The following is a 13,960-nucleotide window of genomic DNA, read 5'->3' on the forward strand; positions in this document are numbered from 1 at the left end:
CGGCGGTGAAGTGGCCTCAGACCGAGTCCTGGCCCAGCCCCTGCCAGCGGGGCCACCTCAGACTCCTACTTGGCCTCTTCTGGCCTCACTTTGTTCACTTGGGAAAGGGGGTAGTGACACCTACCGCACAGGACTCCCAAGTGGGTCACGTGAGAACAGGAAGCAGCAGGTGCTCAATTCACCTGCCCCCCCACTGTGCTGCTCCCCCCTTCCCCCTCCCCCATCTGCCCCTTGGAGCCACGTGACCCCGCTGACCCCAGTGCACTCAAGACCCCTACGGCAAGGGAAGCCCAATTCACCAGAGGCGTCGATTAGGGGAGATCATTCTTCACTACAAAAGGATTTTTCTCTTTCCCAAAGGATTCACTTAGAATAGCTTGTCGCCTCGGATAGGAACCCCAACTTCCCCGGAGTTTACAGACAAGTAACTGCTTGGGAACCTCAACGCGGACGCCGGCGGGCACTCCACGATCAGTCGGCCGTGCAGCCTTCCCGACACCGTGACGCCAGCCCAAGGCAAATGCTCATGAAAACCAGTTGTGCACAGTTTCTCAGGAACATTCTAATGGAAGCAGACCCGCCACTGCCCGGTGCCCCAACACGACAGGCGGCGGCGGCTGCCCCCGCGCTGGCCAGAGCAGGCCGGTGCCCGGCCACGGGGTTTTAGTTGAGTGAGGAAAATGAGCTATAATTACATTGTCAAGAAGTCAGCTCGTGTAATCTCCTCAGCTTGGGTCTCGAATGCCCCTCACTAAACAGAACGCGCCTGTTCCATTAAAACAGCCCCTCGCACCCTGTCCCAGCGTGTTGCTGTGGAGACTCCACAGGCCTGCAAAGCAAGATGCTGGCCGGCCCCGGGGACCACAGTTGTGTCGCCCCTGTCACCCGGCAAGACGAGGGGAGACTAAGTGCCCTCAGGGAGCAGCTGGGTGCCCAGGCCACGGGCCTGCTGGGTGCACATTCAGCCCTGGGCATCTGCCAGGTGGCAGGACCCCTGCAGGAGGGCAGCCCCGGCTCTAGATCTCATGGGGGCTGCCTGTGGGGCTCTGAGGATCCTGGGGCCAGAGGACCTGGACTTGATGTGGACAAAGAAAATCCCCCAGGTCCCCCTCAGCTCCAGCCAGGAGAATTTCTGAGAACAAGGGGCACAGAAAAGGAAGAAGAAGAAAACACAGGCTATGTCCTCACAGTGTGCAGTCTAGCTCAGGAGCTACATCTAATCCACTCACTGCACGGACAATAATCCAGGACCGAATGTCACGCCTCAGCGCGGCAGGGCTCGGCTGCTGTGTGGCCAGAGAAGCCAAGAAGCCCATGAGGCGGGCAGGTCCCACTGGACCTCAGGAACGGAGGAGGACTGCGACCACGTCTCGAAGCTCCCCATTTACCAGACCCTGTGACGAGTGCTTCTCGTGGGACTCTGCACGTCACTCTTCTGCCGACATCGTGCGGGTGCTGGTACCATTTTCATTTTACATGAGGTGACCGGATTCTGAGGGTTCAATGAAGTCACACACATGGTTTTAACATGGATCTCTTTAACCCCGAAGGCCCCTTGGTCCTAACCTCATTTAGATGGGCAGGAGGCAGGAAGTGTTTGAAAAAGATGAAAGAGGCCAGCACAGCAGCGCACACCTATAATCCCAGCACTTTGAGGGGCTGAGGCGGGAGGATCACTTGCGGCCAGGAGTTCGAGAGCAGCCTGGGCAACACAGCAGGACTCCATCTCTACAAAAATAAAAATTAAAAAATTAGCTGGAACCTGCAGTCCCAGGCACTCAGGAGGCTGAGGCAGGAGGATCACTTAAGCCCTGGAGTTTGAGGTTGCTGTGAGCTAAGCTGACACCATGGCACTCTAGCCCAGGTGACAGAATGAGACTCTGTCAAAAAAAAACAAAAAAACAAAAAAAACCACAAGAGAATCTATTGGTTCTGAAAATGAGAAATGGACCCACAGTTTGAAAAAGTCATCCAATGTGACCTCGTCCACCAAGGTCCCGATTAGCACTGTCTCATTACTTCACATTCAGATTCATGTACTGGTTTCCTACGGTCTCCCTTGATGTTGAAGCATCTTTCCCACCACGCTCCAACACCCTTGGATCAACCCCCATGGCGGAAGGCTTTAATCTTGAAAACAACTTTCCACAAGTCATCGTGATTCCTGAATTAATTGACGCTTCTTAGCTGGATGTCTCAGGGCAGGGTGTCTGAGACACGGGTCTCAGGGCTGGATGTCTCAGGGCTGGATGTCTCAGGGCTGGGTGTCTCAGGGCTGGATGTCTCAGGGCAGGTGTCTGAGACACGGGTCTCAGGGCAGGTGTCTGAGACACGGGTCTCAGGGCTGGATGTCTCAGGGCAGGTGTCTGAGACACGGGTCTCAGGGCAGGTGTCTGACACATGGGTCTCAGGGCTGGATGTCTCAGGGCTGGATGTCTCAGGGCTGGATGTCTCAGGGCAGGGTGTCTCAGGGCAGGTGTCTGAGACACGGGTCTCAGGGCAGGTGTCTGAGACACAGGTCTCAGGGCAGGTGTCTGAGACACGGGTCTCGGGGCTGGATGTCTCAGGGCAGGTGTCTGAGACATGGGTCTCGGGGCTGGATGTCTCAGGGCAGGTGTCTGAGACACGGGTCTCAGGGCAGGGTGTCTCAGGGCAGGTGTCTGAGACACGGGTCTCAGGGCAGGGTGTGAGCAGCGTCCACCAGAACCGCACATTTGGGCCCCGCAGGGTCTGGCTCGCCTGAGAGGGAAGAGGAAGTGAGTGGCCTGAGTTGGAGCTGCTGACGGGCGGCTCCCGGGTGCCCTCACAGAGTCGAAACCAGCTCTCGGCCCTCGGAGCATGGAACTGGCTTTGGGGGACACCTGTGTGACAGGAGAGTGTGGTGAGCAGGAACCTGTGCAGAGGGATGGCACAGGGAATCACCCCACCCCACAGTCCACCCCAGTGGACTTTGCCAGGTATGGACTAGACGAGGGAAGTTGAGAAAAAGGATAGAAGAGAAACCCTTTGGGACAAACCTCCAAGGAAAGATAAAGGCAGATGCTGGGCTGCGTCTGGGACCGTGCAGTCCGGATCCCTGGGGCGCTGGTGAGCTCCTCAGACCTCCTCGGTCAGAAGCTCTTGTTAGGCAGAGATCAAATCTGCAGGTGGCTGATAGAGGCCAGGATGACAGTTCCGAGGGGATGGAGAAGTGGGGAAGGGACTGCAGGAAAGCGCAGCTGACAACCACGAAGAGCAGGGACTTGAGGTTTGAGGCTCACACAGCTGCGGAGCTGCGACTTTGTTATAAGAACACCTGTCAAATCACATGCATCAATCATCTGGTGACACCCACAGTCCCCGTAAGCCCTGCCCCGGACCAGGCCAATCAAAGGAAACCACCTGGAGTCCTCAACGTCATTCCCCACTCGTGGAGACCGACCCGTTCCTCTCTGGAATGTGCTCTCACTTTGTATAGCTCCCTTCTTTTCTGCAATAAAAGCTGTTTGCAGGAATTGCTTCCTGTCTGTGGTCACTCGGTGGCACCGGCCCTGCTTGTGAATTTTCCAAGCAAGGAGCCAAAGAAGCAGGACAACAGTCCACCAGGAGGCTGGACCTGACACTCTGAGAGGGGGAGAGGAGCTTTGCATTCTAACAGGACCCCAGGCAGTGTTGACGGCTCTGGGGAGTGCTTCAGCTGAACAGCAGGGAGGTGGGGCCTTCAGAGAACACCATTTGTGAGCCAACAACTGATCTTAACATGGGCAGGAGGCCGCTTCTCGCCATTTACAGGTGGCTTCACCACAAATAGAGTGTCTAGCTGAGTCAGGGCCCCCAAGACCACCCACAGGTTTGATAATTCTCTAGGGGGACTCCCAAGACTCAGTAGAGAGCTGGACCCATGGCTGAGATTTGTTATAGCAAAAGGATGCTATGCACAATCAGCAAAGGGACAAAGTCACGGGGCAAAATTCCGGAGGGAACCAGGAGCAAGCTTCAAGGTCTCTCCCAGGGGAGCCATGCAGAACATACTGATTTTCCCAGCAATAAGTGGGAAATGCTGCTGACCAGGAAAACCTCGTAGAGGCTCAGTGCCCAGGGTTTTTATTGGGGCTGGTCACATGGGCACCCTCTGTCTGGAGAGAACCAAATTCTAGATCCCAGAAGGGAAGTTTGTACTCCGCCTAAACCATACTGTTTGTACAATTTGTGAGCCACTCATCAGTTAGTTAATGTGGGATCCTCCCAAAGTCTAAGTTCCCGGATGCCAGCCAAGGACCAAGCTTGCAAGCAGGCCTTTCTAAGGAGAGCAATTTCAGATCGCCTGTGTTAACTCTTTCCTGCACACTAGCCAAAACAATTACACAAGAGAAGGAAACAATAACTATAAAAGCAGCAAAGGGCTGGGCATGGTGGCTCACACCTGTAATCTCAGTACTTCGGGAGGCCGAGGCAGGAAGCTTGCTTGAAGCCAGGAGTTTGAGATCAGCCTGGGCAATACAATGACATCCCATCTTTACCAAAAAAAAAAAAAAAAAATTTTAATTAGCTGGCTGTGGTGGTACACATCTGTAGTCCTAGTTACTTGGGAGGCTGAGGCAGGAGGATCGCTTGAGCCCAGGAGTTTGAGGTTGCAATGAGCTATGATGATGCCACTGCACTCCAGCCTGGAGGACAGAGCGAGACCTTGTCTCCAAAAAAAAAAAAAAAAAAAGGCAAAAAAGGAGGCACAAAATTAACATTAAGTTGACCCTTGAACATGGCAGGGGTTGAGTGAGGGAACTGACCTCGTATAACATTTGACTCCCCAAAAACTTAACTACTGATAGCCTACTCTTGGCTGGAAGCCTTATCAGTAACATAGTTGATTAACACATATCTTATATGTTATATGTATTATTAGCTTACAATAAAGTAAGCTAGAGAAAAGAAAATGTTATTAAGAAAATCATAAGGAAAAGAAAATATATTTACTATCCATTAAGTGGAAGTGGAGCCTCAGGAAGGTCTTCATCCCCGTCGTCTCCATGCTGAGCAGGCTGAGGAGGAGGAGGAGGGTGGTCGGGCTGTCTTGGGCGGCAGAGGCGGAGGAGAAACCACATGTAACTGGGCCTGTGCAGTTCAAACCCGTGTTGTTCAAGGGCCAACTGTATTTCCAGACCGTATGGTTGTTGACCTGAAAAAGAATAAGAAAATCAACCGAGAATTATTCAAAATGAAATTTCTACTTGGAGCGAACTAGGCTAGAGCCCCGTCCCAGGCTCCTACCCTGCAGAGGCCCCGGCAGGAAAAGCTGGAGCTGGCGGGACCTGAATGGAGTTAGAAGCTTTCGCTGTTCCGCAGGCCTGGACGCTCTCATTGTCACCCAGCTGAGATGCACTTGGGGATTTTCTAAGAGAAACCGGAGAAGCCGGAGGGCTGCGCAGGCACAGCCCGCAGCGGGGCGACCTGGCTGGAGGGGCCGCGCCTCGGCCTCGCTCCTGCCGCGCCCCGGGGCCCGCGAAGGGCTCCGGCGACAGCATGTGCGTGGCCCTGTGTCATCAGACATTGCGAAAATTAGACAGCTCAGCTGTCGTCAGTTCGGAACAGTCTCTCACGCTGACTTTAACTCCTGCCTGGTGGCGCTGGGCGGGGCCACAGGACCGGTTCCTGCGCCCGCGGTCAGCAGCGGAGACGCGCAGCGAGACATTCCCGGGAGGCGTCCCAGACCACGACGGCCACCAGGAGCTGAGCGTGAGGAAGTGACTGTGACCCACTAAACTCAAACCGGATGAGTCCCCCACCTCCCGTCAGTGTCCCAGCGATGTGCCATTCAAGCCCTGCAACGTGACCAACCAACATTTTAACATGGCTCTAAAATGTGTTTTCAGAGACAGGCACGAGAAACTTGGACACAAACAAAAAGCAAAACGCTTATTCAAAACTTATTAAAGCCTAAGAGCTGCTCGGCGCTGGACTCGCCCCCGGGGCCGTGGTCGCGGGGCCCTGCGCGGGGGCGGCCCGGCCCGGCCGTGGGGGCAGCGACCCCCCCACCCGCAGCCCCCCCCCCTGGACCCGCCACGCTGCTGGCTGGGACGACACTGACTCACCGGCGCTGAGTTCTCGCTGGCGGAGCACGGGGCGCCGCACTTCGCCTGCTTGACGGGCCGCCTGACCCAGCAGCGCCTCTCCAGCCCGACCCCTGCGACGTGGGCCTGGTGCGGGTGCCCCAGCGCAGCGTGTTCCCGGCGCACACGGGCGCGCGCGCTGCCCACAGCCGGTTCTTCCACTCGCTCTTCACCCAGAACGAGCAGCTGCGGCGTGTGGAGCTGTCCCTGGAAGCGCTGGCGCCTGGTGGCCTGCAGCAGATTCTCAGCTTCATCTACACGCCCGAGCTGCTGGTCAACGCAGCCAGCGCCCACGAGGTGCTCAGTGCCGCCTCCTTGCTGCAGATGGCCGGCATCGCCGCGTCCCGCCAGGAACTGCTGGACGCCCGCTCCCTAGGCCCACCAGGTCCCGGCACTGTGGCCCTGGCCCAGCCGGCTGCCAGCTGCACCCCAGCTGTGCCACCCTACTACTGTGACATCAAGCAGGAGGCGGACACCCAAGGCCTGCCCAAGATCTGTGCCCGCGAGGGTCCTGACCCCTACTCAGTGCACGTGGAGGACGGGCAGGGACCACTGGTGGCACAGTGCCTGCCACTATTGGGCCAGCCCAGCCCTTCTTCAAAGAGGAGAAGGAGGGTGCTGTCGAGGAGGCCGGCAGGCCCCCGGCCAGCTTGTGTAAGCTGGAGGGTGGGGAGGAGTTGGAGGAAGAGCTTGGGGGTTCTGGCACCTACAGCCGCCAGGAGCAGCCCCAGATCATTGTGGAGGTGAACCTCAACAACCAGACACTGCACGTGTCCACTGGCCGAGGGGAAGCCAGGCCCTGGGATGAGCCGGCCACCATGATGCTGGGCCGGGAGGATGCACTGCAGAGACACTCAGAGGAGGAGGAGAAGGAGGAAGAAGAGGATGAGGAAGAGGAGGATGGTGGCAGTGGAGGAGAGGAGGAGGAGGATCAAGAAAGTGGCAGTGAGGGAGAAGAGGAAGAGGAGGAAGAGGAAGGGCACAGTGAGCAGGAGGAAGAGGAAGAAGAGGAGGAGGAGGAAGGGCCCAGTGAGCAGGATCAAGAGAGCTCTGAGGAGGAGGAAGCAGAGGAGGGGGAAGCTGGCAGCATGCAGGGGCCACCAGGGCGCCGGGGCAGCCGTGCTGACCCCCCTCCCCACAGTCGCATGGCCACGCGGTCCCGGGAGAATGCCTGGCGCCAAGGCACCTCTGAGCCTGAGGAGGCTGGGCCATGTAGTGGGAAGCGACCCAAGCTGTCCCCCAGAGTGGCCTCTGCACCAGTCCGAGGGCCTCCAGCCACTGATGGGCGGGGGGCCAACGTGAGGCTGGAGGAGAAGCAGCACCACCGGTGCCAGAAGTGCCCACGAGTTTTCAACAACCGCTGGTACCTGGAGAAACACATGAATGTGACCCACAGCCACATGCAGATCTGTGACCAGTGCGGCAAGTGCTTCCTGCTAGAGAGTGAGCGGCTGCTGCAGCGGCAGACGGACTGCGAGCGCAACATCCAGTGTGTGACGTGTGGCAAAGCTTTCAAGAAGCTCTGGTCCCTCCATGAGCACAAGAAGATTGTGCATGGGTACGCAGAGAAGAAGTTCTCATGTGAGATCTGTGAGTTCTATACCATGGCCCATGTTTCGCACATGGTTGCCCACACCAAGGACATGCCCTCCACCTGTGAAGCCTGCGGGAAGTCCTTCAAGCGCAGCATGTCCCTCGAGGTGCACTCACTGCAGCGCTCCGGGGAGAAGCCATTCAGATGTGACAACTGCAACCAGCGCTTCCAGTACAAGTACCAGCTGCCCTCACACGTGAGCATCCACACTGGCCACAAGCAGCTCCTGTGCCAGTGGTGTGGCCAGGACTTCAACATGAAGCAGTGCTTTGATGAGCACACGAAGACCCACACAGGGGAGAGGCCGGACATCTGCGACATCTGCGGCAGGAGCTTCCCCAGCCCGCCCAGCGTGAAGCGGCGCCGGCGCCGCACACGGGGAGAAGCCGGAGCCTTGCGACGTGTGCGGCCCGCGCTGCCGCTGCCCCGACATGCTCGAGGCCCACAAGGAGAAATGCTTCCTTGTCAGCCGCCCGCGGGCCGGCGACCGCCCGCCCCGGCCCGGGCCTGCCCCCCGCCCCCCGCCCAGCCTCAGGCCCGCGCTGCCCCTGCTCCCCGGGCTCCCCCAGACCCCGCCGCCCCGCCGCCCCTCGTCCCCACCGCTGCCGGCACTGGCGGGGCATGAACGCCACCAACTAGCTGCCGAGCTACACCTGCTGCGACCTGGAGCCCAGGGCCCGCTCCGGGGGGGACCCCGCTGCCCTCCCCCCTTGCTGGGGGGCAGCAGCTCGGGCCTGGGCCGCGGCCCCCTCCTCCAGAGGTGGCTGGATGTGCTCCGCCTGAGACCCCGACCCGGGGGGCGCGGGCCGGCAGCCCCCAGAGCCGGTGGAGGACGCCTCCCTCGCAAGTGCCCCCCTTCTGCGGCTCCCTGAAGCCTTTACTTTTTGGGTTTTTTTTGGAAGTGAAGGAAAAAGAAAAGAGAGGAAACTGTTCGCAGCACCCCTCCAGGCGAGGGGGGTGCTGGAGGCGGCAGGTCCGGCGGGGACGGAGGGGCCCGGGGCAGGTGTAGTGGCCGGTCACGCTGCTGAGGCCGGAGCCGGAGAGGGTTGGTCAGGCCCAGCCTGGAGCGGCCTCAGCGGTTTAGCCCCACGTGCTCGTGCCCCTAATTTGCTCCTTCTTCTTGCAGGGTTTGGGGAGAAGTTGGGGTGCCGCCCCTTAGAAGAGTTGTGGACCCAGTCTGAGGGCTGTGGACACCCCGCCAGGGCTTGAGACTGGACACTGGCGGGTGCGGGTGCGGAGCATTGAGCAGCGGGAACTGCAGTCCGGGCTCTGCACCAAGTAGTGTGGGGGAGGCAGGGGCTGGACCCCAGGGGCTTGCTTTCCCCACTCACATCCCTGCCGGCAGGCCCGGGGGCCCCCAACCTGCACCAGGCTGCACCGTGGGTCTTGAGTCCCGGCGATGTCCCCCGAAGCTGCTAGGCCTTGGTGCTGTGGGCCAGGCCCTAGGTGGGCAGACAGGTGCCTCCCTCAGCACCAGCTCCCAGGGGCTGGAGTCAAGGAACCCCTGCAGACAGGCTAGACCCCAGGGGCAGGGGCCAAGAGGAGGCTTGGACAAGTGTTTTGGGGTTTCAAGGTGCTCTCGGTGGGACAGGGGGCAGGGCTGCCGCTCACAGAGCACCTCTGCCCCTCACCAGCTACCCTGGCCCTTTCACACCAGAAGGAGACGTGTGTGTCTGTGTCCGTCTCTGTTCCCCTGTGGCCGCACTAGGGCAGCCACAGCCTGTCCCTGGCTGGCTCCAGCATCCTGGCTCCTCCCGGGCCTCTGCACAGGTGGGTGGGCCGCTCACAGCACTGCTGGTGAGAGAAACCCCTGGGGACAGGGGACCCCAGCCTGTGCCCGGTGCTTGCCCTCATGAGGCCTGCACTAATAGGAAATCCTATTTTGTTGTCATTTAATGTCTTCATTCCTGCTTTTAAGATGGAGTGGAAGGTTCCGTAAACTACATGTTTCCTAGTTAAGCTCTTTCCTCTTGTGTTTATACAGTTTTGTTTGTTATACTTTTTGCACCTTAAACTCCCACTACTCCCCCACGCTACCACCTTCCCAGCGTGGCCGGGGTGGGAAGAGGCCTGGGCCCAAGGGGCATAGTTGGGGGCGCTGAACCCTTCTGACCTCCTTGTGAGGCCCATGGTCCTGGGGCAGGGGGCTGGGGACATTTTAATCATCAATAAATGAAACACTTTATTCTGAAAAAAAAAAAAAAAAAGCTTAAATATGCCATTATCACTATAATTGAAAGATGTTTTGGAACATAATTATATATTCCTGATTTGGGCATATATAAAAAGGACTTTATTTTCTCATCTTTAAATTTATTAAAAAGCTTAGAGGAAATCCACATATAAAATTAATGGCATATGAAACAAAAGTGACAAATAGAAGCAAAGAAATTGATAAAAATTGTTCTAACATCAAGAAGGAAATTGTAACCAAAACAAATTTCAGATCATACCAAAAGCAATAATTCATTAAACAGGAAAAAAATAGATCAATAGTAGAAGTAATGAGTTATGATGAATAGGCTCTTGTGTTGGGTGATAATTCAATTGGTGAAGAGGAATCAATCACGATTCATTGGAAAAATATTTAAATTTTTTGTTGATTTAACACAAGATGGTGGCATCAACATAAATAACAAAAAACTCCTAATACACTATACACATAGAGGGATATCCATGACAAATCTGTTAATAAGTTCTGTCAAAGTAAAGGATACTCAACATTAGCTACTGCACAAGAAAACCTGAATTGACCAGTAATAAAGAAAGAATTTACTGTATGAATAAATATTAAAAAGAAGAGGGAACAAATTAATTTCTAATGATTTAAAACCCTCATTTAGTTTGCCTGTTTCACAAACAAGAAAATTCAAAATTAACATGCAGAAATGATTAACTCAATATCCTTCAATAAATACAAATTACAACCAGTTAGAAAATATACTAAACAGGAATTTACAATAGCAAAAAGAAAATCTACTTGGAAATAACAAGAAATAGGTAAGATCTATATGAAATAAAAACTTTAAAATGTTATTAATACTATTGGACACATAATAAATGTCCTGAGCAAATAATAAGGCATAGCATATTCTTGGAATGGAAACATCATAAATGCCATTTTTCCTTTACTCTATAAATAGCTCATAAATTAAAAAATCCCAATAAAATAATGAGGTGTTTTAAGTAGATAAGCTGATCCTAAAAATCATATGTAGAAATAAACAAGCAAAATAGTCAAAAAATTTCTGGGGAAAAAAAAGTAATAATGGGTCAGCCCAGCCAAATATTGACATTTTACAATTAATCACTGAAATAGTAGGATATTGATAAATAGATAAATGGGACAGAATATAAAATCCATAAATAAATCCACACATAAATGAAAATGTAGTATATGAAAAGGACAGCACTTCAAATTAGTGCAGAAAAGATGCTTCTGAAATAACTGGATAACCATCTGGAGGAAAACATGAATTTGAATTCACACCTCACTAGGCAATATTGAAAAGCAGATGGAAAAAGGAAACAAAAAAACAGAAGATGAATTCACACTTCACATCTTATACCAGGATAAATTTAATATGGATTTAAATTTTTAATATAAAAAATTAAATTATGAAAGTGTTAAAAGACTTTATGGGAAAAATTTTTAATAATCTTAGTATTGGCTGGGTGCAATGGCTCACACCTGTAATCCTAGCACTTTGGGAGGCCAAGGTGTTAGGATGGCTTGAGGCCAGGAGTTCAAGACCAGCCTGAGCAACATACTGAGACCCCATCTCTACAAAATTAAAAAAAAAAAAAAAAAAAACTTAGCCAGGTGTGATGTTGCACTCCTGTAGTCCCAGCTACTCAGGAGCCTGAGGCAGGAGGATCCCTGTGTTTGGGGCTGCAGTGAGCTATGATACGCCCCTGCACTCTAGCCCAGGCAACAGAGTGAGAAACTGTCTCAAAAATAACAACAATAATAATCCTGGTATAAAGAATATCTTTTTAACTATGAAACACAACAGACACCATAAAGGAAAAGATTGATTCATTCAACAGTATACAAATTTCTTAAAGTCCCTGAAGCAAACCAACGCAAGTAAAACTAAATGACAAATGAAAAAATACATTTGCAACTCACATCACTAACAAAGAGCTAATCTGGCCTAATATATAAAGTGCTCCTTGTAAATAAAAAGGAAAAAATAATGTAACCCAATAAAAAAAGAGAAATGGATACGGGGGGAGCAAAATTCCTCCAAAAGAATATGAAAATAGATTTTAAACATACAGAAGGATGTTGAAATCCACTTATAACACGAGGAATGAAGATTAAAATTTCAATGGGATACCTTTTGTTTTTTTTACCTACAGGATTGCAAATGACAAAAAATTGATTCTTATGGTGGGAAGAGTGTGACAAAATGTACAATTACATTAACACATTGTTGGTGGACATGTCAATTAGTACTTCAGTGGAAGGCAGTCACGTGTCCATCAAACTCTCAAAGCTCACATCCTTGTAGCCAACAATTCTTACTTGTAGGAATTTAACCTGCAGCTATACTCATGTGGATGTTATACATTTTATATGTATGTTATAATGGGAAAAATTTGGAAAGGATCTACATGACCACTAATTGGAGACCAATTAGTTAAATCACAACCATGGATACCGTGGATACCATACAGTCGCAGAAACAAGGAGGAGGTTCCTCATGATAGGAAATGATCTCCAAGAGATATTTTCAAATAGATGAAAAAAGCAAAGTACAATGGTATCTACGATGTACTAGAATTTTTTTCCAAAAAAAAAAAAAATGACGAAAAGTATATATGCCTTAATATACAGAGACTATCTCTGGGAAGATACACAGGAAACGAGAAACATCGGTCACCTCTGGGAGGCATCATGACGGGGGGCTGGAATAGCAGGAGCCCTATTCATTGGGTCTTCTTTGATAGCTTTGATCTTTCAACTACAGAGTGCATTGTCTACTGAAGGAGTAAACGTTAAAGAAAATAAGCAAATAAGAAACAAGTAAATGCAGCTCCCTCTGGAGAGCAGAGGAGGAGTCAAGACCTTGCCTGGGGGGAGCAGGAAGAGGAAGCCTGGAGGTGATGGCAAAGGCAGCCAGGCAGCGGCGTCGCACATCCAGCCAGAGAGAGCGGCCTCCAGCGGTGGAAGAGGTGAAGGTTCCTGGGGATCTGGAACCTGACGACTCCAAAGGCCTTGGGGGTGGGACCCGAGGGTGGGTTTCCAACTATTTCACTGGTAAGGGCTGAGACAAAAGCTTGAGTAGTTTTGTCATCATCATTATTATTATTTGACTATTACTATTAGGACCCACATTCCCACTTCTTATCTGCAGAAAATGGGTTCTCTACATTCAGGAATTCCCTCCCATCCCCATCATCTGGAGCCCGACTTTCTTAACACTGCTGTTTCCCAGTCACTTCCCTTCGTGCAAACTTTATGGCAGCTCCAGGCTACGCTTGCACCGTCCTTGTTGGCAGTGAGACCAGGCCTGGGCCGAGCTCCCTGAGAGAAGGGAGGCTCTGTCTGTCTGAACTATATTCTCCACGCCTTGCAAAGTTCCTGGCACACACGTGGGATTCACAAAATAGTCACTGAAAACACAGATGAATAATCCCAAACACCTTGTGTGCTTCACCCTCCCACCTTGCTCCTGCCCCCTTTATCTGGTGCTCCTCGTGTGCGCGCCCTGGTTCGCGGCGCCTGCTTTCCCCAGCACGTCATTCAGGAACGGCATGTCAATATCGGACCAGCAGCAGCAGCAGCGTCACCACTGTTGCCTGTGCCACCGTTTATGGGCCACCACCTTTGTGTCAGTAATGTTACCTTGGATTCCTGGGGACTTTGAGTGACTACAAGACCATCTCTGAGGACACCATGTCACTGTGTCAGTGAAGAGACACAGGAAAGAGCAAGGGAGTTCAGCACAGCTGGCAGTGTCACTGGGTCTGGGCAGGTGACTTAATCCTAAACCAGCCCTAGTTCCTGCCTCAAAACGGTTGGCTCAGAATCCAGTTTGCCCAGGGCAAGCATAGCCAAGACCAGCCAGGGCTACAGTCATCCTGCCACCCCCGAGATTTTGCACAAATCTGCTTGAAGAAGTTCCTCTTAAAGTGTCATCCACCAACCAGCTCACCCAGAATCATCTGAGGCGCTTGTGGAAAACGCAGATCGTGGGGCCTCGCCCCAAACCTCCTGCAGCAGACTGCCTGCCCTGGGCCTGCTGAGTCGAGTCTAAACACACAGCAAATT

At 52.8% G+C, this 13,960-nt stretch overlaps 1 protein-coding gene across 1 annotated transcript; it reads left to right on the forward strand.

Moving 5' to 3' along the window:
* Window positions 1-5,499: 5,499 nt before the first annotated feature.
* LOC123629778 (zinc finger and BTB domain-containing protein 47-like) lies at window positions 5,500-8,552 on the forward strand. The gene is given in 5 exon segments (XM_045539168.1): window positions 5,500-5,712; window positions 6,079-6,145; window positions 6,148-6,627; window positions 6,630-8,050; window positions 8,052-8,552. Coding segments are annotated over 5 exon segments (2,682 nt in total).
* The last annotated feature ends 5,408 nt before the right edge of the window (window positions 8,553-13,960 follow it).

This window comes from Lemur catta, unplaced genomic scaffold (assembly GCF_020740605.2).
Source record: "Lemur catta isolate mLemCat1 unplaced genomic scaffold, mLemCat1.pri scaffold_43_ctg1, whole genome shotgun sequence".
In the NCBI taxonomy this organism is placed as follows: domain Eukaryota; kingdom Metazoa; phylum Chordata; class Mammalia; order Primates; family Lemuridae; genus Lemur; species Lemur catta.